Source organism: Ascochyta rabiei, chromosome 6, assembly GCF_004011695.2.
Source record: "Ascochyta rabiei chromosome 6, complete sequence".
NCBI classification, from domain to species: domain Eukaryota; kingdom Fungi; phylum Ascomycota; class Dothideomycetes; order Pleosporales; family Didymellaceae; genus Ascochyta; species Ascochyta rabiei.
The window spans coordinates 1,769,918-1,792,008 of record NC_082410.1 but is presented as its reverse complement, the minus strand read 5'-3'; the positions used below and the strand labels follow the sequence as shown (position 1 = coordinate 1,792,008).

General features: G+C 52.9%; 10 protein-coding genes across 10 annotated transcripts, besides 5 other annotated features; 4 read left to right on the top strand and 6 right to left on the bottom strand.

Annotated features, from left to right (window-relative positions):
- Positions 1-15: 15 nt before the first annotated feature.
- EKO05_0004511 (uncharacterized protein) lies at positions 16-2,153 on the top strand (the record flags this gene model as incomplete). Its single annotated transcript, XM_038938678.1, has 3 exons — positions 16-519; positions 606-1,599; positions 1,648-2,153. The coding sequence occupies 3 exons, from the start codon at positions 16-18 to the stop codon at positions 2,151-2,153; spliced, it is 2,004 nt and encodes a 667-aa protein (XP_038800301.1).
- Positions 2,154-2,546: 393 nt separating this feature from the next.
- Positions 2,547-2,575: a tandem repeat.
- Positions 2,576-2,714: 139 nt separating this feature from the next.
- Positions 2,715-4,577: a mobile genetic element.
- Positions 3,429-3,598: a mobile genetic element.
- Positions 4,578-4,615: 38 nt separating the features above from the next.
- Positions 4,616-4,662: a tandem repeat.
- Positions 4,663-4,693: 31 nt separating this feature from the next.
- Positions 4,694-5,170, bottom strand: EKO05_0004510 (Sugar (and other) transporter; the record flags this gene model as incomplete). The annotated part of the gene is made up of 1 exon (XM_038939004.2): positions 4,694-5,170. The coding sequence occupies one exon, from the start codon at positions 5,168-5,170 to the stop codon at positions 4,694-4,696; it is 477 nt and encodes a 158-aa protein (XP_038800300.2).
- A 989-nt stretch (positions 5,171-6,159) lies between these two features.
- Positions 6,160-8,674, bottom strand: EKO05_0004509 (Chromatin assembly factor 1 subunit; the record flags this gene model as incomplete). The annotated part of the gene is made up of 5 exons (XM_038938718.1): positions 6,160-6,919; positions 6,968-8,057; positions 8,110-8,346; positions 8,399-8,501; positions 8,555-8,674. 5 exons carry the CDS (start codon positions 8,672-8,674, stop codon positions 6,160-6,162), a joined length of 2,310 nt encoding a protein of 769 aa, XP_038800299.1.
- Positions 7,135-7,173: a tandem repeat.
- An 810-nt stretch (positions 8,675-9,484) lies between the features above and the next one.
- Positions 9,485-10,276, top strand: EKO05_0004508 (uncharacterized protein; the record flags this gene model as incomplete). The annotated part of the gene is made up of 1 exon (XM_038945598.1): positions 9,485-10,276. One exon carries the CDS (start codon positions 9,485-9,487, stop codon positions 10,274-10,276), a length of 792 nt encoding a protein of 263 aa, XP_038800298.1.
- A 2,105-nt stretch (positions 10,277-12,381) lies between these two features.
- Positions 12,382-13,953, top strand: EKO05_0004507 (uncharacterized protein; the record flags this gene model as incomplete). Its single annotated transcript, XM_038945597.1, has 1 exon — positions 12,382-13,953. One exon carries the CDS (start codon positions 12,382-12,384, stop codon positions 13,951-13,953), a length of 1,572 nt encoding a protein of 523 aa, XP_038800297.1.
- A 480-nt stretch (positions 13,954-14,433) lies between these two features.
- EKO05_0004506 (6-methylsalicylate decarboxylase) lies at positions 14,434-15,804 on the top strand (the record flags this gene model as incomplete). The annotated part of the gene is made up of 3 exons (XM_038939079.1): positions 14,434-15,157; positions 15,275-15,591; positions 15,661-15,804. 3 exons carry the CDS (start codon positions 14,434-14,436, stop codon positions 15,802-15,804), a joined length of 1,185 nt encoding a protein of 394 aa, XP_038800296.1.
- A 137-nt stretch (positions 15,805-15,941) lies between these two features.
- EKO05_0004505 (uncharacterized protein) lies at positions 15,942-17,276 on the bottom strand (the record flags this gene model as incomplete). Its single annotated transcript, XM_038939000.1, has 3 exons — positions 15,942-16,510; positions 16,564-16,951; positions 17,007-17,276. 3 exons carry the CDS (start codon positions 17,274-17,276, stop codon positions 15,942-15,944), a joined length of 1,227 nt encoding a protein of 408 aa, XP_038800295.1.
- Positions 17,277-18,768: 1,492 nt separating this feature from the next.
- On the bottom strand, positions 18,769-20,125 carry EKO05_0004504 (uncharacterized protein; the record flags this gene model as incomplete). The annotated part of the gene is made up of 6 exons (XM_038938858.2): positions 18,769-19,100; positions 19,148-19,505; positions 19,563-19,696; positions 19,744-19,839; positions 19,886-19,922; positions 19,976-20,125. The coding sequence occupies 6 exons, from the start codon at positions 20,123-20,125 to the stop codon at positions 18,769-18,771; spliced, it is 1,107 nt and encodes a 368-aa protein (XP_038800294.2).
- Positions 20,126-20,303: 178 nt separating this feature from the next.
- On the bottom strand, positions 20,304-20,546 carry EKO05_0004503 (uncharacterized protein; the record flags this gene model as incomplete). Its single annotated transcript, XM_059636405.1, has 2 exons — positions 20,304-20,381; positions 20,436-20,546. 2 exons carry the CDS (start codon positions 20,544-20,546, stop codon positions 20,304-20,306), a joined length of 189 nt encoding a protein of 62 aa, XP_059492388.1.
- A 568-nt stretch (positions 20,547-21,114) lies between these two features.
- EKO05_0004502 (Ubiquinone biosynthesis protein) lies at positions 21,115-22,041 on the bottom strand (the record flags this gene model as incomplete). Its single annotated transcript, XM_059636404.1, has 2 exons — positions 21,115-21,773; positions 21,828-22,041. 2 exons carry the CDS (start codon positions 22,039-22,041, stop codon positions 21,115-21,117), a joined length of 873 nt encoding a protein of 290 aa, XP_059492387.1.
- Positions 22,042-22,091: the final 50 nt, after the last annotated feature.

Below are 22,091 nucleotides of genomic sequence, written 5' to 3'. Positions count from 1 at the left end.
GGCTCGGCGAACGCAATGGACAGTGCAAACGCGCAATCGTGGGCGGGCATGGACGCTGCCGCCGACCAAGACTTCGGCAACCTCATCGACTTCGACCACTTCAATGACCTCGACCTGCCCGACTTCAACAACATCGCCTTCAGCCATGGCGGCTCGCAGAACAGCGCCATGGCCGACGCGCTCGACGTACTCCACCATCAGGACCACCCGTTCCCCCCGCAAGTTCCCCAGCATCACGGAGACGGCGCATCCGGCAGCCAGCAGGCGCAGCACAGCATGCCCCAGCCGAGTGCCAGCTTCTTCGACTATGGCATCAACGGCATGAATGGCCTGTCGCAGTTCAACCAGGCTGGCACGCCCGTCTTCTCCCAGGCGCCTGAGCAAGTGTTCCGCCCGCACCACGGCGTCCCTCCCACGCCCAACTCCGTCGAGATGCACGGCGACCCGCACCGCTACTTGCACCACATGGACCAGCAGGCCCTCTACGACCAGAGGTACCGCCTGCACAAGGACGACGCTGTACGTTGCTCTGCGCCTGACGTTGCTCTGCGCCTGCCGTTGCCACTGCCAATGCCATTGCGCCGTGCCCGCTGACCAAGACATAGTCCTTCACCCCGCTCGTCTCTCCAGCAGTCACCCCCCACGACGCCCGCTTCCAGGTCCCCGACTTCACCGTATCCGGCGCCTACTTCAGCCCCCTCACCTCGCCCGCGCTCAATGCCCAGCCCCACCAGCATGCCCACGCCCACTCGCAACTGCACTCGCACGTCTCGACGTCGGCGAGCTCCAACGGCCACTCGCCCACCGACGTCGACATGGACATGCTGGGCGAGCCTGCCCTGGTGCAGCCCGCAGAGCAGCGCCGGAGCCTGAGGACCAAGAAGAATCCATCCAGAGCGAGCACGTCCGCCAGCCGTGTGCGACAGTCACCCATTGTGAAACCCGGCCGACGGAAACCCACCGTTTCCCTGCAACTCCCGCCCAAGGACGTCAGCGAGCTCATGCACGAGGCACGCAACGGCCTCGACGTCCCACGAAGCCGCGACCACTCGGAGACCGACTCCATCTCCCCTGAGCCTATGCTGTCCGAGATGCGCCCTCCGCCGATTCCTGCCTCTGTCACACATTCGCCCGCCATGGTGGCCCAGAACGGCCAGGGTGCTGCACCTGCCACGCCTGCTTCGCTGATGCGCATACACCCGTCGCCGCAGTTCGACCCGTCCGTGAACCCGCCGCCGATGATGGAAGACCTCGCTCTGCCCGAGGCTTCGTTGGAGCCAAGACCCTCGTTATCGAGGATAGACACGGCATTCCGCGACGGGGAGCTCGACACACCTCGCATGTCCGCGCGCAAGACGCCCAAGATGGGACCGCTCAGCACACCGGGCGCAGCCATGTCGAACAGGCCCAGCCCTATGCTCGATCCCATGTCAGGACCCACAAGTCCGGCTTTCTCAGTGACTTCGGGCAAAAAGCCGGACCCCAAACAGGGTCGCAATCTGAAGAAGAGGGGTAGCGTCAGCACGAGTCTGGTCAGCCCAGCGTTGAGGCCGAAGATATCGCCGAGCATCAAGCCTCTGCTCGCGGCCGGAGAGAACGGTAGGTCTAGCGTGTACAACATCACTCATCACACTCTGACAACACTAGGCGTCTCGGATAACACCCACGCCCTCCTCCTTGCCTCCAAATCCAACTACCAGAACATCCTCGACGGTACCACTGTACCAGGTGTCTCGTATCCCGCATCCCTCTCCACAAACCTCACATCAAAGCGCACCTCCCACAAGATCGCCGAGCAGGGCCGTCGCAACCGCATCAACACGGCGCTCCAAGAGATGCAGGATCTCCTCCCTCCCGGCTCGCAGACCGTCACTCCAGACGCGAAGAGCCCTGAAACGGCCGCACAGTCGAACAATTCCAAGGCAGCCAAGGTGGAGAGCGCGATTGACTACATCAAGCACTTGAAGAGCGAAGTGTCACTGAAAGACCAACTGCTGCAGCAGAAGGATGTTGAAATGGAGGCATTAAGGAAGCAGTTGGCCGAGCTGAGAAGGAGCAGCTCGGTGGGTGTGAGCTCAGAATCTTCGACCGAAAATGCTACAGACCTAAAGAAAGAGCAGGCTTCCACGCCTGCCACGGTCGACGAGACATGAAGGAGGCGGGGGGAATTCTGATTTCACTTCACCATGGTTTTCAGACCATCAACCACATACCCAGCACTAGGGTGCTATCCTCCGGGGCCAAGACGCAGTCGGTATCCGCGCGCAAGGACCAGAACCCACAGGCGCCCCAAAAAAAATACGGTTTGTCGTATACTGCATACTTCATTGATTCCAAGCCAGCTCGCAGGACCTCAGAAGGCTGTTCCCTTTGAGAGCCTCGCATGGGCCAGCCGAACTGTGTGTACATGGGAAATAAGTAGCACACCCACAAGCTCGACATCAAGCCGCTAGCTTGTCAGACACGCAGCGCTTGCATTTAATAATCTAATATAATACCTAAACAACTATATTTAGTCTGTTACTGCTTATATCCACCTCTTCCATTCTACCTATCTATCTACTCATCTATGTATTAGTTACTTTACTTCTATACTTGCGTTATTACTATCGCTGTGTGTTCTATCCTTACTATATGTGCAATAGCTCGCAAGCTTAATATCAAGCTACTTATTAGACAAGCATTGCTTACTATTAATAATTTAACATAATACGTAACGTAATCGGCCATTGAGTCGGCCAGGCAATTAAGCCGGCCACCTTATGCAGCCACCCACCTTAACACGCAGATAACTCAACACCACAACGTCGTGCTGTAGCTCACAGTACGTTAAATTAATCCACTCTGTCTACAGTATCTTGCTTACATATGCGCTTATTGTGCCTAGCCTAACCACACATCCCACAGCGTCGAGAACCCTCTCTACTACCACCTGTTCGCACCCTCTCCTCACGCCTCTCTGCCTCTGCCTGCACCACCACCTCTTGTGCAGCTATTATTTCCTCTGCCTCTTGCTGTAATAGGGTTTCTCTATACTAGATCTGCTTCCTTTTACGTGCTTTACGCTCAGAAGCAGCTTTATTTGCTACTTAAAGCTTAACTATCTCAGCCGCTATAAGCACCTAGGAATGCACTATTATATTAGCTCCCTTTTTAAACTACTGCACTATCTTAATAATTAAAGCTAGAGATAAACTGTGGTGCTGCCTAATCTGGTTAGATATCAGCGTTAATTAAGCTAATATTTCAGCAGCGTTGCTTGGTGTTCTAGGTTGCTAGGTAGTAGGCCCTAGTAAAGGTGGTGTTGGCGTACGAGGCTTCACTTTAAGCTTTAATAGCACTACCTCTAGGTTGTCTAGAACCAAGCCTGTTGCTTAGAAGCTTAATTAGATATTATTAGATAAAAACGCCTTATTAAACACCTAATTAAAGGCAGCTAAGAATGCTTTCTTGTTAATATAAGTAACGTAGCTGTTTACTAAGATATTAATTTCTGTCTTATATGCTTGTTTTAATAGGGCAAAACAGCCTATATTAAGTGGCTGTAGGATATAGGAGGTATAAGGAGGCATACAGAGAGTAATAATTTTGTTCTCCTTATATAGATCCTAGAAGGTAAGCAACTTATAGCTCTTATAGCTATTAATAATTAGCAGCTAGTAGCTACCTACTGTCTAGGCTGTTGTATGCTAGATAAAGTGCTTCAGCCACTCTAGGCCTAGTTTATTTGTTGTCCAGCTATTCTTACTAACACTAATACGCTAATCCTTTAGGTTATAATACTAGGCCTAGTTATAGTTCTTTGCTTTAAAGATAAAGAAGGGTGGGATAACCCACCCTATAGCGTTGATTGCGGCAATCAACATCGCCTACTTACGGTTGCCAGGCTGGACTCCAAGTGGCTTAAGACGCCTCTTAGACGCTGTCACCACCTTAACAGACCCTCTAACACCTATCTAGAAGCTAGTCTTGTTAAAGTTGTAGGTATCTTAGTTCTAGATGCTATATTTAGCTTTAACGTTACGCACAAGGTTAAACTAGAGGCTAATAATAGCTAGATTACTGCACAAGACTCTCTAGTAATTGCGCTGTCTAGTTACCTAAGACTTAATCTCAGGCTTCTAGTTTACAAGGTGCCTAGCCTATTTTTCTCTAACCTTACTACTACTATAGGCAGCTAGCAGTTAATTAGCTATTTTACGTACGTAGCTTAGCGTAGAGGTAAAGCCTTATGTGTTAAGCTTCCTTATGTATTATATAACTACCTCCTCTTTAGGCTTAGTAAGCCTTAATCTGCTATAGTAGGAATTGCGTTATAAGGTAGTTTTGGCGCGTTAGTCTTAGAGGGTTAATTAAGGAACGTTATAGATAGCAGCAGCGCGCTGTTAGCTTATTAACGCGTCGGATTTTATAGCTTAAATAGCAAGGATTATCCTATCCTCACAAGGAAGTAATCCAAGATCAGGTTGTTGAGACATTAGATGAGAGGTGGAATGAGGTGTGATCTTGGCAAAGGTGGCCGGCTCAATTGCCTGGCCGACTCAATGGCCGATTACGTTAAACAACTATATTTAGTCTTTTACTACTTATATCTACTCCTTCTATTTTACTTACATATCTATCTACCTATCTATCTACCTATCTATCTACCTATCTATCTATTAGTTACTTTCCTTCTATACTTGCTTTATTACTATCGCTGTATGTTCCATCTTTCAACTGTGTGTTTGTTCATCGAACGTACCCCACCAAGCTGCCATGAGCGTAAGCATCCACTGGCGATACCGGCGCCAAACGCGTTCAAGCATACAAACAGACGCAACACCTCCCAATTCGGGCTTGCACCTGCCACACTCGCAAAGAGGGAGCAGATGATGAGCGATACATTGAAGTCAATCTTTCGTTCAACAACATCCGCCCCAATGCCCCAGAACAATGCGCCGACGAGCATACCCACGCATACTGCGATAGTAAGGCCGTTGGGATAGCTGGAATTGAACTCGAGGCCAGCTTGGCCAGCAATGATGGACTGGATAAGGAGAGTAAAAGAGTCGACTGCATAGCCGAATCCGCTCAGGACAGACGGTTTCCTAGACTTTAGTACCAGCAATGATATTGAGGGATGCAGCGCTTCGTTACCATGGTAGATTGTGAACCCAATCTCGTCCATGGCCTATACCTTTGAATTAGTCAGGTCAAAGATGTAATCAATACCTCCACCTCGTCTTCTTTATCTCTTCTTGCAGGCTTGCTTCACGTAGGGAAATGCACTTATGTTGTTCACAAGATGCATCTTTGCGTTGAGCACAGGATTTGTATGCTCTTTGCCCATAATGTCTCCCTTGTTCGAACTGCTTCCATCATCATTTCCGACAGCGTCATGGCTACCATGCTCGATACCAGGCTCTTGCGATAGTTTCTTGTCCGGATTCATCGTTTTCGATTGGTTCATGGTGATGGTGACTTTGTCACACGACAGGGCTCGTGGTCAGCCGAGCTCAATAAAAGGCTGCTGTTGCGCTTTAATATATATTCTTACTATAGCACAAATATTGCTAACGCGAATAGTTAGTATCCTCAGGAGCAGCGTAGAGTCGCGATGCGCGCCAGTATAACGATAGCAAAAACATTACAGAAACTCGCGACTTATGTACAAGCGACAAAGACCCAACAGATTCATCCTTGAACAGTAACGCTTGTCCTACGTGCAGTCGTTCGCTATCGTGAGCATAGCCAACCAAAAAAGCAGGAGCGTTAGTTGTCTCGCACGTGGGGTTGCCGTGATTGGTCTCTCGTTGGAGTGATCAGCACTGCATTTATTAGAAGTCACCATTACACGTTAGGGCAATGTGCTAGACCGCAAAACAAGGGCTTATGTTCGAGTGACGGCTACATGAGCGAAAAAGTCAGAGAACGGGCTGAACTAACAGGTGAATTGACTCCATTTGAAGCGTCTCGAGCAAAGCATACCCGTTTCAAGCTGTCGAGACTACATCGCCTGTTTGGAGAAAGGTGGACAGACTTATTGGTAAACATCAGGTAGTCGAAGTGCAAAAACAACAACCCAGCTCAGCATATGGTGGCTGGGGAATCTTGGCCTTGAACGCCCGCTAGAAGACAGGGAATCATATATCGACGATTAAGAAACAGCACCCTGGATCATCGGTGCTGACCGGGGGCCGCTGGTGCAGGTGTGTTCTCCTCACTCACGATCGCACTGTCGCCCTCGTTCGCCATAGTGACAGGTATAGGCGCAATGCGCCTCTTCTTGCTCTCTCGACCGTCATCTTCTGGTACAGACTGCAGATCGCGCTTCCTCAGGCCAGACACTGCGATATCTTCACGACCTGACTCGCTTTGTTCGCTTTCTCTTCCTCCGGGTAGCATTGCCGGAACACCGCTTACAGAGCTGCTTGCACTGTGGGTATTGCCTTGCCCGTGCGCCGGAGTGAGTGGTGGTGTCCACGTAGGAACAGGGCCAGAGTTTGCTGCCGCGAGACTAGGTACCGAGGACATTGCTGGAGTAGGTGCGTTCATAGAGCCTGAGTCAGCAACGCCTGGGGCGAATGACGATGCCGTGGCAATGCTTGAGACAGAGTTACTTCTTGTCGGACTGCCAGGCCTTGCAGGTACGAACGAACTTGGCGATGCAGGAAACCCTGCCGAAGGTTGTCGTTGCATGGCTGGCGCTTTCTCTATGGTCTGGATGGGAATGTTTATGCCCGTTGGGGTTGCTGTGGGGGTGGAGTGGTTCGACGATTGTGCGGCGCTGATGTTGATCGCAGCTGGAGTCGCTTGCCGTTTGCTTTGCGAGGCGAGAGGTCCCGTGTACTTCTCTCCCAATTCGCCAGGGTTGAAGGTGATAGCGGAGCAAAATCCGTCTGAAGACGTCATGAGCAGAGTCGACCCGTCACTCGACCTAGGTCGGTTAGTGATCTGAAAAAATGCTCATATGTTCTATACATACCAGGTGAGGTCAGTGAATGTGGCAAAGTGCAGGTTGCTGACAATGCACAGTGGCTTTTGTTGTTGGGTGTCATAAATATGGATCGCATCCTGAGTTGCAACCGCGTAGATCATACGATAGCCCAGACTGAATGCTGACGGCGGACCAGATGGTGGACCTTCGCCTTCTGCCGGCGCGGGTGACGCTGCTGGTGCGGGCGAGGGCGCACTTGTGATAGGTGGTGGGTCCATCGAGGAGTGTGATGTGGGATGCATGGAGGGCAGTACGGGTTCTGGGAGAGACGGCATGTCGTCGTCCATAGACGTATCGATAGTGACATGCTTGGTAGGTGGACCACTCTGGCGTAGGGTATAATAGACAGGCGAGCAACGCACGGCCACCGAGGGCTTTTTGTGTCCAGGCAAGAAGGCAACCGGAGGTTTGTTTAAGCCAGCCCGAGTGTAGATATACACGGTGTTGGTGATGTCTTCGGTTGGCTTGCCAACATCTGCCAACGATGGGTTGAGAGCTTTGTACTGTCCGGCGGGAGTGAAGAGCAGGCTTCCGTCAGGGGCGAAGGTCAGACGTCGAAAGAATGAGGTCAAAGTCTCGTTGAAGTAGATAGGTGCATTGCGAACACCAAGGGTGCCAATGCTGCTCAAGCTGGGTGAGTTGGGCATGACTGCGGGTAAAGGCATCGATGGTGCTGGCGAAGCAGAGCGACGCACTGACGGTGATGACATAGCACCGAAGGAAGAACGGCGACTGTGGGATGTAGGTGGTGGATGCATGGCAGGCAAAGCCAGGGACTGTGGAGTGCCAGGCATTGAAGGCACAGGAGAGCCAACGCTGAGGGCAGAGTCGACAGCAAATGAAGCTCGAGCGCCAAAGTCGGGAGGCGCAGGACTGTTCGAGGATATGCGTCGAGCGGGAAGGTCCATTTTCGCGACCTTGTTGTGTGGATCAAGCGCAAATTTGCCGTCTTTTGTCTTCAAGGTATAGATGTGTACTGAGCGATCCGACGATTGTGTCGCAATGAACTCGTTCAAAGGATCCCACGCTACACCTTGCACGTAATGGTTGTGCTCGGCGATTTGCCGTACAATAGCTCCTGGGTGTGTTTAAGTAGTTGTCCAGGGTGTTTTGTGGACGGTGGGTCGTACCTGTTTGGGCGTTGTAGATGCGGGCAACATTGTCCATACTGCCCGTGATGAAGTACACGCCGTCGGGTGACCAAGCGAGATCGTATATCTCAGATCCTATAGACCTGCACATTGTCCTGACTCGCCATGACTCCTTGTCTTCCAGACCTTCTTCGAAGTTGTGTGTGTTTGTCTGGTTCTCAGCTGGCACCCAGAGGAGTATATTGCCGTCGTCACCAGCACTGGCAAGCACCTCGCCTTCACCATGTTAGTGGATGTCATCATGTTCTTGCTGCTCGTGGCAACGCACCTCGTGGACTCCACCTCACAACGTTCACGGCTTGTGTGTGCTTGACTAGGGTGGAGAGATAGGTGACCTTGCGGTCTTCTCCGTTGCTGTCAACCTTCCAGAGCTATTTGCCCGTCAGCAGCCGCATAGTCGCTTGGGAGCTACCTGAGCACCTACCCGCACATTGTTGTCTCCTCCAGCTGTTGCTAGTCGTCCCTTGCCGGAGGGTTCGAAGTGGGCAGAGTATATGGGTGCGTTCTCGTTGTGCCAGGACACCAGCAGCGGTGCAGCCTTCATCGCGGGCTTATCTACGGCTCGGGGCCGTGCGAAGTAGATGTAAAAGAGTGTCGTTCAGGGTTATTACGGTGCCTGCAGCTCAGACGCCGTATGGGTGAGGATATGCGGCGTCCTCGGCCAAGAGGTGCGGTGCTGCGGAGGACGGGAGAGCGGATTTGCCCTCGTTACGGGCGTCACAGCCAACGTGCACTGACTTGGGGCGGTGAGAACGCTGTGGCCTTCACACGTCAGTAGCAGCGTCGTCTTCGAGGCAATTGAAGAGGTCCTGGGCGGTTGGCTGGCGTGCACACACAACAGGAAGCGCGACGAACCGCGTGTCTAACCTAAAGAAGGCGCTTGATTCAGTTTCACCGCGTGCAGCCCTCGTAAGATGCATCGGGCACGGCACCGCCCACATTTGTTGACTGTTCGCCGAGACTGCTATGCGTTTCAGTCCACAACGACCCAGTTTTATCGTTTTCATGCAGTCAGACCATCTTCAGCGAGTGTGAGCTGACGGGCTTCTTAGCAAGGTCCCCGTGAAGCTCCGGTTACTTGGGAAACAGCTACGATAGGGCGTGCCCTCCACATTGGAACATCGACCCTCCAGCTCATGATCGATCAATGAAAGAGGTGCTCAAACGTGAACTCATTGACCGGTCAACGCCCTGAACTCCATCTTCTTCCACGCACGAAGCGTGCATTGTTGATAGAGTGAGGTGAGTGCGCACGGACGCACTGGCGCTGTAGCTTTCACAATGACGATGTGCTTCAACCATCTTGCCAACCTCGACGAAACTTGCAAATCCAGGCCGAGCTGGTGGCAAGAGAATGTCAGAAGAAGATCCCTCGCGTCTAGATAATGAGATTGAGCTCCTTACAGCAATCTATCCCGAGCAAGCCTCCTACTCATCCAAAAGCCGCGAACTCAAGTTCATTCAAGAACATGCAGCATTACAGCTTCGCATTCCGGAGACCTACCCCGAAACCGGTCTGCCAGATGTGCTAGGTGCAACCGATACCGCCAGAAATGACATCAGGGACCAGACCAAAGCTGCTGTTCGAGCTTTACATTTGCCAGAAGGAGAAGAAACACTTGATGCCATCCTATCAGCATTCCAACAAGTACTCTCAGACAGGCTGGAGACTTCGAGTATCGCTTCTGCCAAATCCGCCAAGTCAACGAAGTCCATCAAAGCCACAAAGCACGAAGACTCCCATTCCCAGAAGACGGTAATCATCTGGCTCCACCACCTCCTCAACACCAACAAGCGCAAACTATGTCTCTCGCCAGCCTTCTCCGGCATCACGAAGCCAGGCTACCCAGGGGTCCTGGTCTACTCAGGACCCGCAGCGGCGGTCAGTGCGCATGTGAGCGAGCTGAAGGCACAGAACTGGGCAGCCTTCCAAGTCCGCTTCGAAGAAGACGTGCGCTGGCAGTTTGCGCACGGGGAGGGGGTCCGGGAGGTAGAAAGCATGGCGGACGTAGTCAAGTCGCTGGAGTTTGACGAGAAGCTAGCCAGTAGTCAGACTGCGCACAAGGGAGGTAAGAAAGCCGGGATCGCTGATGGCATGGGAAGCAAGCAGAGAGAGGATTTCTTGAAGGCTGTGGGTATTAAATAATGAGATGCTTGGGACGGAGAGAGTGCTCCTGTTCGCGTCGGGGAATGCTTTTCAGATACCGCTCCGAACAAGTATTTGTCGCTTGTTCCGAATTAAGGATCGATTTGATGATGCTGCATAGAAAGTGTCACAAACGTCTGTACGCAGTTAGCCATCCACAAATAGCGGTATATCTATATTTTACTTTCAAATCTCTTCATCAGCAATATCCGTTATGGTCTAGTGGCTAGGATACATCGCTCTCATCAGCAAGTGCCGATGTGGCCGGGGTTCGATTCCCCGTGACGGAAGCTTTCTTTTTGCCGGCTAGGAGTGTCCGTCGGGTGCGAGGGTGGTGGTGGTGTGAAAGGATTTTTATGGTGCCGAACACCACAGCACACGACCATCCGAGAGCGCGGATATCTCAAAGCTAGACAACGGCAACGAGATCACCCAACAATGGCGTAACGACTATCACGGCTTTCGTCGTGCTGATGGTTGACAGCGTTGAGGAAAGCTTTGAGCATCGTCGGCAGAAGGAACTAGGAGACTCTGGGTGCTGATGTTATGATATCCAGTTGGGCTGACTGCCTTGGTTTGAGAGTGTGTTCGGAGAGGTTTGAAGAAGAGACGGGCACACGACAAGCACAAACCTTGTCTGTTTGTGTTTCACACATCTACAGCGATTGAGAGGCACATGACAAGCACAAGTGTCTTCACATGTGGCGATTTGACAAGTGCAGTGAAATGCAAGCTGCGGTGAGGGCTGAAACGGCCTTCCACCTTCAAGCTAGCGTCTCGAGAGATGAAGTCGTACCATCGCTCTCAAAGCCAGATCCGGCCCAGAGATGGCCATGAAACCGTTCTGGCGTTCGAACTGCTGGCGCACGCGCGGCGTGTTGCTGGTGGTGTGAGCCTCCGCAAACGTGATGGACGTCCGGCTGCCATTGTGCGACCTGTAGATCAGGCGTGGAGCGCTGTGCCTCCCGAGCTTAGCGAGTCTTGGTGGCACATTTGCATGGAATAGGCAACCCCTACGGAAGCTGACCCTGGAGCTGATTCTCACATGAGGATTTGATGAGGACGAACGCCCTGCAGGACGGCTCGTGTCGTGGTTGTGACAAGAGTCTGTGACGGCGGAACTGGGTCCGTCCGCGCCTGTCAGACTCGCGCAGGTTGCACTTGAGCAAGGACGGTTGGTTTGCTAGAGAAGAGAATTGCTCGCTACACCGCTCGCTCCGTGGTGAATTTGAGACGGATGCTTGGGCTGTGAGAGCGGTGTCTGGATGGGAAACCGAAGAATGACCGGCCCCACGCCGACAGAGCGGTGCCCCCCCCACAAAGCAGAAGGTGTGAGAAGCAACACCGAGCGACCTGCATATCGGCCGCACCTGGGCTGCGCGAATTCGCATTGGAGTGGACCGAAGAACTTGCTGCAGATGCAGTCTTCCGTTAGCGCGGCCTCTTCACGCGGACAACAAATCGGCCAGTGCCTTTCGTAGGTTAGCGACCCACGACAGGGGGTCTCGACCACGTTCGAGTGGAGACCAGACTACCCTGCTATCGTTCTCGACAGCTCGCAGGGCCAGACGGTCCAGCTGATGGGTTGGCGTGATGGATACTTATAGCCTGTTATGCCACGCGGGGTCTTGCTGGAGCATTATTCGACTGTTTGACTTGTTCCTTCACCCTGCAGCCACACGCAGTGAGGGTCGTTAATTGCTCAGCTGCACTAACTGTCCGTGTTGCTCTGCGCTCCCTCGGTTTCACGGCCCTATCCACGCCTTCGGTCTCACGCAAGGATCGCCAGCTGCGCCGCTCAATCCAAACGTCGCTCCTGCCCTGGCAACATCCCTTACATTCTGCCTTCACCCGGCACCTTTGACGACATCGTCATTTTGGCTGAAAACAAAGAGGCGGCGCGCGGTGCATTGTGCGGCCGCTTTCGAACAAGCAACGAACGCACGCCACGAATTCCGTCCACACCCGTTTCCGTCGCTTTTCACTGTGTAACTCTGTGAGAATCAGCTCCTGCAAACAAACTCGACACGCATAGAAAAAAAGACGTCTGGAGGCATCGTGTGCTTTTTCCCCAAGCCCATCCTCTTGACCGCACCTCGTCCACCATGCCCGAACCCACAGCATCCACAACAAGGCGCACCGGCTCGTCCAATCAGCAGCAGACGGCGCACCAGACGTACGGCTACCACAACACATTCCACACCCATGCACAGCTCCCGCTCGGCAACCCGCCCGCCTATGCTCGCATCAACGACAACCTGCGCTATCTGAACGACAAGGCACGCACCGAGGCCAAGGCAGAACGCGCTGATGTCCTGCCGCCGCCCTACACGTGCACCGTCGAGATGCGCGGAGTGCTTGGTGTGCGCCATGAGCTGCTCTCGCCCTTCCACATCTCCGGCCAGCGCGACTGGTCAGACGCTTACGTTGTCCTTTGTGGCACACAGCTGAGCATTCACCGCGCGAAGCAGCCCGGCCTGTGGAGCAAGAACAAACTGCCTACGGCCGGCCGATTGATCTCGTCATACACGCTGCAACACGCCGAAGTGGGCATTGCCTCCGACTTCAAGAAGACACCCTTGATTCCAAAGTCTCCGTTCGCACACCTGGTCCCTGCCTCGGCTCGCCACAAGCTGTACGAGTCCGACCCACACCTCTTCGAACCCGTCCGCGAACACGCCATCCGTCTGCGCGTCGAGACGGAGCAAATCCTCCTGTGCGCGCCCACCCAACACGTCATGCTCGATTGGGTCGAGGCACTGTGCGCTGCCATCGACATCAGCTCACCTATCGAGGATCGCAGCGAGCCACGCTACCGAAGTTTGCCTAGGAGGCACAGGCGGCAGCGCATGCTCGATGGAACGCAGCTTGGCGAGGATCTCGAGAGCCTGTCAACTCTGGAAGCCGGGCAACGCATCATCGCCGAGCAAGAGCGCATCATTCGCCAGCTCTACCCACACCTGGCTGGGGGTCGAGAAATGGGCAACACCACTACCGTCACGGCCACGGCCACGGCAGATGCTGAACTTGACGAGTTCGATCCCGAGGATGTTCGCTTCCCAACACGAAACGGCCTTGCTCGCGTCTCATCGCTGGACGATGAGGACGAGCGGCCGTCGACCACCTCATCTGATCCCAAGACTGCCTCGGTTATTCGACCCACGCCCTCGCAAGCTCTCCGCTACCGTCGTCGCTGCGCACCCGTCTTGCTTTCTTCGTCCCCTCGAGTCAGCGATGTTGTCATCTGCGATGGCAAGCGTATGCGCATTGTGGTCAAAGAGCATACACTCGCCCCCTACACGTCTCACCCACCGCGTTACGATGCACACGGCTTCAAGAAGCGCACATCCAAGCCCGCAACCAGCGAGGCTCCCACCACAGTCGTCATCGAAAAGATCAATGGCCCAGAAAGGCCAGCATCACCCATGCGTACAGCTAGCGACGACTCGATCGCTTCCATCACGTTCGGTTACGATCTGGCGCCCACTAGCTCAGAACAGGACGCCGATCGCATCGACCTTGCCTCGTCTTCTGGCCCGCCTTCGCCGACTGCCATGTCTCAAGTGAAGATGGATGCAACACGCCAGCTCAGCCACATGGGTAAAATCAGGACCAGCATTGACGGCCGCGACAATGATATCGGCGCCGTCACCCTTGGTGTTGGACTGCTCATTTAGACGACCACGCTTGTATATACTATCATCACCCTGTACATACTTTCCTTGGTTTCCCATTGCAATCAGCGACATAGTTTCATTGTTTTATGGTTGAGCGGCGAGTACTCAACCGGCAGCGAGAGTTCTCCCACTCAACTGCTTCTAGAGATACCCAACTTCGTTCCCAAGGGAGCTGTATTTACTTCAATCACACATCTTCAAATCATTTGACGCTCTTTCGTTACTGTGCGCTCTCCAGTATGCATGTTGTGGTGATGCGGGGACCCGGAGTGATCACAAGCTATCTGCAGCTAGCTACATCCCACCAACCTGGCCTGCACTGATCAACACAATACTCCATTACTCTTAGCGAATAGTTCAGACATCATTTGAGCCTGAACAACCTCGTATCTGTATATACAACACTCTAAAGAAAACAAGCTGCCTTCTGACGTTATGCAGCTGCGTTACCTTCCATCGCTCCTCCCTCTTCTGCTCAACATGGCAGCGACAGCAACTACCTCGCAAGGGCGTCTCGAGCGTATCAACGCCAACGCCATGAGAGACGGAGTAGATTTCACTGTACTCGAATTCGCACAGCAAGCACTGGACTCAATTGCCGCATTTGCACAGGATGGCGCCAACACTACTCTCCCGGATCTCGGCAACGCGTCAAGGATAGACACGCACACGCACCCCATCCCAGACTGGTTCAGGACTCTCGAGCTATCAGCAGCAGGTCGCGAAACACCATCCTGGGATGCACCGTCCCATTTACGGTTCATGGCCGACCACGGCATCAGGAGGAGTATTCTCAGCGTGTCAACACCGCAAGTTAACGCTTTTGCCTCGCCCAACAAGTTTGAATCTGACCATAACCTACGGAAGAAGAAGACCATTGCGCTTGCACGGCTGCTGAACGAGTATGTTGCTGAGGTGTGCAGGGTGTATCCGGGTCAGTTTAGCTGGCTGGCTGTCACGGCGCTGCCATATGTTGATGAGAGTGTAAGGGAGGTGCAATATGCATTGGAAGAGCTTGGTGCAGTGGGAGTCAGTGTATTGACGAACGCCGAGGGTTCGTATCCCGGAGATGTTGAGTTTGAGGGGCTTTGGCAATATCTCAATGAGAGAGCACAGGAGGGAGATGGGAGGGAGGTTGTGTTTATTCACCCTACAGATCCTGTGATCAAGCTCGAGGATGGACGACTCGTCTCAAGTCGGCCATGTAAGTCGTTTTTATTCATTTCGTGCCTCTTCCACAAACTCTTCCACATCCATTCGTCAACAACACACCCATGCCGTGAAGTTCAACTTTACGGCCTTCCTGACTGACAACTTTCAGCACCTCTCCGCTCAGGCTTAGGAGAGTTCTACTTCGAAACTGCACGCGCAATCTCATCAATCACGGCTTCCTCACCACCCTACAACAGCACTCTGCTTAAGTATCCCCACCTACACTGGCGCATTTCCCATGGTGCTGGCGCGTTCCCTGACAGTAGCGAGCGCTTCCTGCTTGGTTTCCCAAAAGAATCTGCAGCCGCAAGAGAAGCGTATAGAACAAGATGCTGGTACGACAGCGCAGGGCCTGTGTGGCCAAACCAGATCAAGGGGTTGACCGAAGGTTTGGGCGTCGGGACTGAGCAGATGGTGTTTGGAACGGTGAATACTCCCAGCTCTCCCTGACTAAAACATGAAGAGTGGAATTGGAGCGTACACTGATGGAGACAGGATTATCCGTATGGGATCGGCTTCTGGGACGTGGATGCTAATATCGCCGGACTGGCAGACGCGAGTTTCATCGGCGAAGAAGAGAAGGAGGGTGTCTACTGGCGGAACGCGCAGAGCTTGTGGCAAGGGAAGATGGAAACTTGAAACTCTGTCGTTTCTAGTGCTTATACACTGGCATCAGCAGTAACAATCCACTCAAGATCAAGGCGTGCTAAAATAGTCACAACTTTTTACTTTCCAGCTTCAGCCTAGAACTACCCAGAACACGCAATGCCGAAAACTCACGCCTCCACAGTCGTGACAGCAGGCTGATGTCTCAACGGCAACTGCGGCGCTGGCAGGGGAGCCGGAACCTCACCAACGCTTCCCGGCTCAATATAATCCCTGTACCCATTAACCCTCAACCGCAACTTCCTACTCTCCGCATACACGACCCTGCGCATCCTGTTGGTCGAACCTAGCGGCTGATGCTCCTTGAGGCCATGCCAGCTATTCACCGTAATCCTATCATCCCACCACGTCCTGAACTCGGGCAGCCACGAGTCCTGGGGCTCGAACTCGAGCGTGGCGATGTGCTCAAAGGGGTACTTTTTCGGGTCCCACTCGATGCCGATGTCGTCGACGGGCTGCTCCGTCAGGTCCTGCAGCATCTGCGCACAGAACGAGTAGGTGATTCTGTGGGCGGCGTGGAATCTGCGCGTTTCCTGCGAGATGATGTTGATGGGGTCGTCGTCGCGGATGGCGTCGTCGACGCGGTTGAGCTGCTCTTGCGAGAGCGGGAACACGCCGTATTTGGCTACGTAGCTTCCGTGTCGGTAGGCTGATTGCGAGTACTCTGGCATGGCGTACACTGTGCATGTTTAGTACTTGCTGCGATCAGACGGCTGATAATGAAGTGCTTACTGTGCTGCTTGGGCAGTCCGCCTCCTAGTGTTGCAACATCCGCATCTACACGCTTTGACTGCTCCTCTGCAAACTTCGGGAGATCGTTCCAGTTGCGCTCGAGGGCATCTGCAATGTCGTAGGTAGTCTGGGGATCACGCAGCTCCAAGATGGGATAGTTGTTGAACGTCCAGTCCTGAGTCTTCTTGTCCTCCCCCCAGATCTTCTCGCCCTCAATGCCGAAGATCTTCATGCCAATCCCACGAGGGGCGGGCACATTATCAGGTAAAATCTTTGGCGTGAGGGACGAGTAGCGCATGATGACATCGTACACGCCGGGCTTCTTGAACATGCCTTGTGCGAGGTGTTCTGGAAGCTTGTCGTGGACGATAAACTTGCCCATGACGCACTGAAAACACTCGTCAGTGCAAGTCGATATTTGCGGTTGTGTCCCAACCACTCACGCCCTGTGTCTTCAAGTGTGTGCCTCGCAGACAATGCATGTGCTCGTTGAAGTTCATCATCTGGAAGCGATTGAACTGGTCCGAGACCTCCTTGATCTTCTCCTGCTCGCCAGGCTGGATGACCTCTACACCCTCAGCATCCCAGTGGATGTACTTGCCCGGCGCGGGCTTGTCCTGACCACCAGCCTTGACTGTGCCACTGGGCACCTTTCCATTGTGGATGTTTGCGATCTTGTGGTGTGAGATCGGGCAGGTTACGATGTCGCCCATGGTGAAGTATGCAGTTCGATATGTTATCTTGAATTTCGAGCTACCGTGCAGAGATCCACGGTGACCCTCATGTTTATTTTATATCCCCACAGCATGCTAGCTTCTGTCTCTCCGCGTGTGGTACTGCTGGCAATCCGATGCTTCAAGTTTACGGTCCAGACTAAACGCTTTGAATTCATGAAGATGTGCGGGGTAGCGTGTTAAATTATTCCAGATCTCAAGAGCTGGTAGCCGTAGACGTGGATTCGGAAGCTAATCCGGCGGCGGGGTTGGTGTTGTCCACCACCCGCTACGTTCACATGGAGTTTGCATAGAGTTCACAAGCCCAGCCAATGACATCGATGGCATTCTTCCCCGCGTGCCACTTCCACATCCCGTGCGCAGTAATCTGGAGTCGATGATTTGGAAGGGCGCTGATCTTCTAGCTCAACCGCAAATCATGTCTTGTGATCGAGAGCCGCAGGCTGACGTGTATGATGTATCCAAGTCGCCTGTTTGCGCTTCTCCGTCTCAGATGACTTTATAGTCGTTTTAGATCATGTCAAACATTCCGGTGTTGTGATCTCGAAGACAAAGCAACGGTTCTCCCGATAGAAACGATGCCGTTCAGTCAAGTTCGAACAATGGTGCGTCACTTCGGCTTATAGTCATTCCACAGTCTCATCTCGACGGTGCCAACATCACTTCTGCAGGCAATACCAGCATCTCGACCAATAGGTGTAATGTGCAGGTAGCCTCAGCTTTTCGTTTCTGATTGCCGAGTATAGCCGGAGACATGTAGTCTCATGTGCGCTTGGCAGATAGAACGGCTTCTGAAGTAGTCACAGCGGCAACCACAGCGTTCTCGTGCTGCTCGTTTAGATTGATGCTTGTATCGATGCAAGACAGACTAGGGTTGTCGTGCCGCCTGATCGATGGTCGTCCACAGTAGGTAACTTGTTCCTGCGAAACAACTCTGCTCTCAACTCTCTGATCTAATCCTTACTGAGGCAAAACGGGCCATGGTTGTACCTCCATTTCCAGGAGCTGGGATTGAAAGCGTTGTGAGGCTGGTCCCTGCTGCATGTCTGGCAGTTGACACGAGCTCTAGGTTTTCGTTTAATTGTACTGTTCTTGGTTTTGTGGCTTAAAACCAAGCCTGGCTGCGGCTGGAGTTTTCCCTTGCCGGTCCGTAGGGAGGTACTAGGTGTATTCTTGAGACCTCTGGCTCGTGGGGTGATCTCTTCGTCCATGGCGCTAGCTGGATCATCTCAAGGTAGTGCATAGGAACGGAAGGAAGCATATGCGGTATGTTCCTGCTCCACCAAAATTGATATAGTGGGATGGAGATGCAAGTCGATCGACTGGGCGGTAGCTCACGTGTCCTGTGAAGAGGCAGCTATTCAAGAGAAGGTCTTGATGCGTGATAGCGGAAGGTCATTGACAGTAGCATAAATATACGTTCGTGCCCACATCGTTAGACATTCCTGAAACATGACAACCTTCGTGCACGCTATGCGTCGTGATAAACGATTTTCGTCTCGTTTTGGACATGGATTCCCTTTTGTTCCCGCCGTTCGATATCGGAGTCTCTGGGCGTTATATCGTGCATTACAAAAGCCTTGCTCGAGCCTGCGACGTCGTTGCTAGCCATAAGAACGCCTTCTTCGGCAAACCCAAATTCCGAGTCCGAGTCGGGATTGCTCCTGCGATTCGAGGGAGCACTTCCATAGGTCGGAGCGGAGCCAGTGCCTTTGAAGTTTTGAGTGGGTGTGTTTGTAGCCTTTATGGTGCTGAGAAAACCGCCGAACGAGCGAAAAACGGGGCGAAGGAGTGGTAGGGATGCTGCACGTTTGTCAGAAGAGACTTGCTAACAGGATGGGAAAGCTTACTCGCTAACGACGCAAGATTCACGTCGCAGACAGCCCATATCTGGTCCTCGATACCATCCCATGTGAGGTCTTTGTCTGCTCTCTTCTCGAGCGCGAAGGTGTGGACTATCGTCATTAGAGCCGAGCCGCAAACTAGAATACCCGATGCGAACATGACCGCGACTGCAAGCTTACGCTTGAGTGGTAGGTGCAGCTTCCATATTTCAAGGAGAGGGCATAACAGGATTGCGATTTCGATGATGAAGTGCGGTATTCCCGCGCCGAAAAGCGACATCATAGGCGTCAGTGGGCATTTGCCAGGCACTTCTGCATCCCAGAATTTGCGTATTGGGGAGCATTGCATACAGATAAGCGTAACCTAAGTGTGTCAGCATCAATCTCATGACAAAGCTGCAGCTTGGCAATATTGACATACCCTCACGATGATCCAGCCCGCTGAGCATGCGAACAGAATTCGTATCGGCTGTCGTATCGTGGACATGGAGAACATGCGCCAATAGAAACCGAGAATTACGAATTTGCTGAGGCCAACGGAAAAGGTGTACATCCCTGTGTGTCTGTTAGGAGTAGTTGTTTGCGAGTCAGCCGTACCGTACACATATCTGCCCAGAGGTCTACGAAGTAATGATGTACAATCTGTTCCTCAGGGAGGTCGATATCTCTCATTGGAAGGCCAAATCCCCATCGTGTTTCTGCTGGAGTTAGCATGCATCTATGAATCATAAAACAAGATCATACTGAAGAGGCTGATGAACGTGAATCCAGATCCTATGGCCTGTATGCATGTAAGCACGGACGGTGCGGGCAACAGCAGTGTCGAGTACTTACGAAGGCCACGATAGCTAAGTAGTCTTCCCATAGCATAGTCACTCTGGTCTTTCGTCGAGCAACATTTCGCAATACTAGCGCAACTGCTGCTGCGGTATAGGGTATCAGAGCAGCCGCGAAAAGCTCCGGCCGTCTGTCAGAGTGTGTCATAATGCCTCAAGCTGGACTTCGTGGGACCATAATATGAGAAATTAATATCAGTCGCGGGTTATACGTGGAGCTGCATTCAAAGCTGTTGAGAGACGCGCCTGTTTACAGCGCTGGTGTTTGCTCCTTGGTCGTGCCGAACGCGGGTGAATGTGGCAGGCCGTTTCATGTCAGGGAATACCTACCTTGAAGGAAGACAACGAAAGACTTCCAGTAGATAAGAGCACAGGTTTAGTGGGAAACGACGCTGTACGCAAGGCTGTGCGATCAGTGTCAGCTTTCCATGCGCCTGTGAGCCAGTGCGAGGGCGTACCTGCAGCAAGGGATCCCTCACGCGGACCGTGTGTATCGGCTCAGGCCAATCAGTGACTTCGACGTATATCGATTGGTTGCTGGCTTCGACAGATGCAGCTGCTTGTGACATGTTGCCAGCGACACGAAAAGTGGGTACGGCCAGTTCGGTCTACAGCTGCATATGGACGTTTGTATTGACTTGCTCGATGACCGCTTCTACATTCATTCCCAGGTAGCCGGACAATTGAATGAGGAGGTTCCAAGAGAAGGTGTTTGTCCTGCGGCGTGGAGGAACATGCCGAGGCCGATCACACTAGGATTTATGCGAGATGTGCGCGGTTCTTGTGTCACCGTCTATCCTACACATGTTACTCAAGCTTGCACGGGTCGGACCGTGGCGCGCCACTGTTTACTGCTGCGTGGTATTGTTGGACAGCCGGTCTGTCTATCTTTCAATCACCAACAACGCCCTTCAGTATCGCGAGTACATATGAGGAACTAAGGCATATCTCGGGATCTCGAAACCCGTGTCATGGCGTTGCACGGAAAGCATGCCACACAGATAAGCCCCTTGCAGGACAAAAGGGCTACCTCTGCAAAGTATTTCTATGTTCGGTTAGCAACGTTGGGGTCAGTGAGAGGCTGCAATGGTTATCAAATTACCGGTCAGGATAGCGCATAATATACATAACTGGTGGCTAGACAGCGGCTCTCACCATAGCCTCTTTAGCCTCCTTCTCTCTCTTCCTCGCTTCGCGGGCTTCCTTACGCATGGAGCGGAGATCTGGCGGCTTCTCGATCCCAAGTCTTGTCCTCAACTCGTTGATGTCTGTTTCTAGCTCTTCTTCCCAGTAGACATTGATCACGTCATCACTTCGTGCTCCATTTCTGGCAGCCCAAGGTCCGTAGACGTCCAGAAACCTTCTCCACTCTCCCTTTTTCAGCGTGAGTGCGCTGAAGACAGCGAGACCGGTCATTGGCAGCCCAGTGTTGGCGAACTCGAAAGCTTTCAATGCAACTTCTCCCTCTCGAAAAACCGGCAGTCCAACAAGCGCGTGATAGAAGTCATGACACTCGCGGTATCGCTGCATAACGTATGCGCACTCCTCATCGTCTATGTATCGCACCTGCGCTCGTGTATCTGGCGTGACCCCCTCAGCATCGAGCCACGCAGCATAATTGTAGCCAACGGTGTTGGGCGGTAGCGAACGAAGACGAGGGATATCGAGGGATTTAGAGGTCAATCTGGGTCGCTCGCGCAGGATTCTTCGCCCGGTGGCGTTCATGAGCATGCGATCTCGCAGCTTGTATATGAAGTATGGCTGCGCTGTTGCCTCGCCAAAAGTAGCAATCAACTCTGAAGCAACGTTAGTATGTGCCACGCGAATGCATTGTATTACCGTGTCCATACCTCCTTTTCTAGGGTCTAGGAAACTCCCTATCCCAGAGCTAATTGCCAGACCCAGTCTCCCCACCGGTGTCAACGGTACATGCTCTTCATAGCTCTGCCTGGGGCGATTGAAGAGGGAGAAGTGGCGTGCTTCAGCACCGAAAGTACGAGTTGCAAAGACACATCTTGGTAGCGAAGAGGCCTGTGGCCGCAGTAACCGAGCCCTACTCGCCATTTGGATTGCGACGAGGAAGAGGGATGGAAGATGGATCGAAATGGTCTGAC